Source organism: Myotis brandtii, unplaced genomic scaffold (genome assembly GCF_000412655.1).
Source record: "Myotis brandtii unplaced genomic scaffold, ASM41265v1 scaffold423, whole genome shotgun sequence".
NCBI classification, from domain to species: domain Eukaryota; kingdom Metazoa; phylum Chordata; class Mammalia; order Chiroptera; family Vespertilionidae; genus Myotis; species Myotis brandtii.
Genome location: NW_005366214.1, coordinates 3,918,262 through 3,921,130, shown reverse-complemented (window position 1 = coordinate 3,921,130; position 2,869 = coordinate 3,918,262). Strand labels below are relative to the sequence as shown.

The window sequence follows — 2,869 nt, the reverse complement described above, 5'->3', positions numbered from 1 at the left end:
GTGCACAAATTTCATGCCCCAGGCCTCTAGTATATTTATAACACACATACACACACACACGCACACACACAGCATGTCCTAAATAATGCAAGCAAGTATTTAATTTATAGTATTAAAAAAGAAATACCTACCTGCATATTGTTTTCTTTTTGTTTGGAGTCAACACTGGCAAGCTTTGACTGCTTCATAGAACTGTCTTCTTTTTTATCTAGGTTATTAAATTGAATAACTTCAAATAATTTCCAGAGATTAGACTCAAATATCATACCCAATATTTAACCTAACCTTGTAATTTAAAAAATGTCACATGAATACTTAATTTAAAATATAGAATTATGAAATTATTATACAAATCTTAATTCCTCACTATATAATAGCCATTACAATAACTATGACTGTAAAATGAAATCCAGCTGGCAAAACTACATCTTTATAATGGGGAACCAAAGACAGAGTGGTAATATTAATGACCAGGGGACAAAAATAGCCAATATACTTATCTAACACAATTGTAGTTAATCTAATATACAGATCTATTGAATGAATCACGATTCAAATATCTCAGTGACTAAGTCACAAATATCATTAACACAAGTCAGCTACCCACTTATTAATAAGACTTCTCAAATAAAGAATATATAATTATCCATCCTCCTCTGATAGCTGTGCAATCAGATCAGAACACTTTTTTTTTTTCAGAACACTTTTTTAAAAAAAATGTAGTATGAATGATTTCTCTTTCAAAAAGAAAAAAGCTAAGTACAAAAGGCATGTCTTGTTTGCTCTCAGAAAAAATCAAAGTGGTACTTTCCTGAGTTGATAGGTTTCTAGCAGTTTGTTTTTGGTTATATCAAATGATAACTAAAATTGCTTCTTCCTATTTCTTCTTCTAGGTGTTTGCAAAGAAAACTAAGTTTTTGGAAATAAACAGATACTGTACCTATAACTCTTGGTTCTGAAGATAGAATATTTATTGGTCTGACTAATTTCTGAGATTCATTTGGAAGAAATAATTGACTTTTCTGAGAGGTTTTATTCAATATAAGTACATGTTGTTCATCTTTTTCAAAAATTCTAAAGAGAAGAGTAAATCACATTAAATATTAGTGAAGTAAAAAATTAACATATATTGACAGAAGAACACTTGACTTTGGGTGGTAAACACATAATATACAGATGATGTATTATAGAATTATACACCTGAAACCTATATAATTTATTAACCAATGTCACCCCAATAAATTCAATAAAAATTAGCATATATTAAAGCCAGAAGAGATATTTAGATATGAGATAGTTAAAACTCCTTATTTCACAAATAAAACTGAGTTCCAGAGAATTTAACAGATCTACCCAATATTAAGTTACTTACTAGTGTCACAGCTAAAAGACACCTTTCCTGATTAAGTCCAGTGCTCTTCTCAGTATACCACATTCTCATTTTTAAAACAGTAATTTTATGACTCTAAACATGTCAAAAATATTTTAAACTAAAATATCCTATATAATAAAAGCTTAATATGCTAAGTGTCCAGTCGTCCGTTCAACCAATCAAAGCATAATATGCTAATGATGTGCTAAGGCCATTCAACTGCTCGCTATGGCGTGCACTGACCACCAGGGGCAAACAGTCAACCAGTTGACCAGTCACTATGATGTGCACTGACCACAAGGGGGCAGACACTCCGACCGGTAGGTTAGCTTGCTGTTAGGGTCTGGCTAATCGGGACTGAGCGAGATGGGCCGGACACACCCTGAGCCCTCCTGCAGTTCCTCCCAGCTGGCCAACCTCCCGCATCCCTTCCCGGCCTGATCATGCACTGGTGGGGTCCCTCCGCCTGGCCTGCGCCCTCTCCCAATACGGGACCCCTCAGGGGATGTCAGAGAGCTGGTTTTGGCCCGATCCCTCAGGCTAGGCCGAGAGACCCCACTGGTGCATGAATTCATGCACCAGGCCTCTAGTAATATTTATAAGTAGCATGCTTTAGATTTTGAAATACTTCAAACTTTAAAAATATTTATTTAGAAATAATCAACTAGCATGAATATAGAAACCATTAAAGCAACATTATGATCATAAGTCTTTTAAGTTTTTTACTGGAAGAGCAATTTCACTGAATTTTTTCTAAGTCAAAAAAATTTTTTTTAATATTGATGATTAAATAATTTAAATAATTATATTACTTGATAATAACTATCAAAATCTATATTAAATAAAAGGACTAGTTACATAAGTTCCTTTCAATATAAAGAATTTTCATATTAAAAATTTGTCAATAGCCTGGCCGATGTGAGTGTCAACGGTTCGATTCCTGGTCAGGGCACATGCCTGAGTTTCAGGCTTGATCCCCAGTGTGGGGCATGCAGGAGGCAGCTAATCAATGATTCTCTCTCATCATTGATGTTTCTATCTCTCTCTCCCTCTCCCTTCTTCTATGAAATCAATAAAAAATATATTTAAAAAAGAAAAAGCTCTGGGAAGATACCATAAATCTATTGCTTCAGCTGGGAAGTTTATATTTTGTATTATCTCTGATCCCATCAAAACTTGATTCCAATGGATGAAGCTTTCATTTATTCATTTGTTCATACATGCATCAACCATTTAATGAAGTGCCTAGTGTGAGATAGAAGATAAATCTGTTGCAAAAGATTCAGAGATGAATGAAACATCATCCATCATCAAAGACCTCATGTTCTAGGGAGAAAACAGGAGGTATCAACTGTCAATTATAATACAATCTGATAAGTATGAGGGCTGAGATGTGCATGGAGGATTCCAAGGAATAAAAGAGTTGCCCCTAGTCCAGATGGGACAGGAGACAAAGGAGACTTTTCAATGAAAGATGCCTGAGAAAAGTCTTAAATG

General features: G+C 34.4%; 1 protein-coding gene across 1 annotated transcript in view; it reads right to left on the bottom strand.

The window, feature by feature from the left end:
* The window catches only part of LOC102249155 (chromosome unknown open reading frame, human C14orf39), a 38,905-nt gene that overhangs the window by 19,251 nt on the left and 16,785 nt on the right, over nt 1–2,869 (bottom strand). Inside the window, exons 8-9 of the mRNA XM_014545952.1 lie at nt 941–1,074; nt 132–208 (exon numbers count right to left, since the gene is read on the bottom strand). Of these exons, the coding sequence (XP_014401438.1) occupies nt 132–208; nt 941–1,074 (211 nt within the window). The remainder of the gene's footprint in view (nt 1–131; nt 209–940; nt 1,075–2,869) is intronic.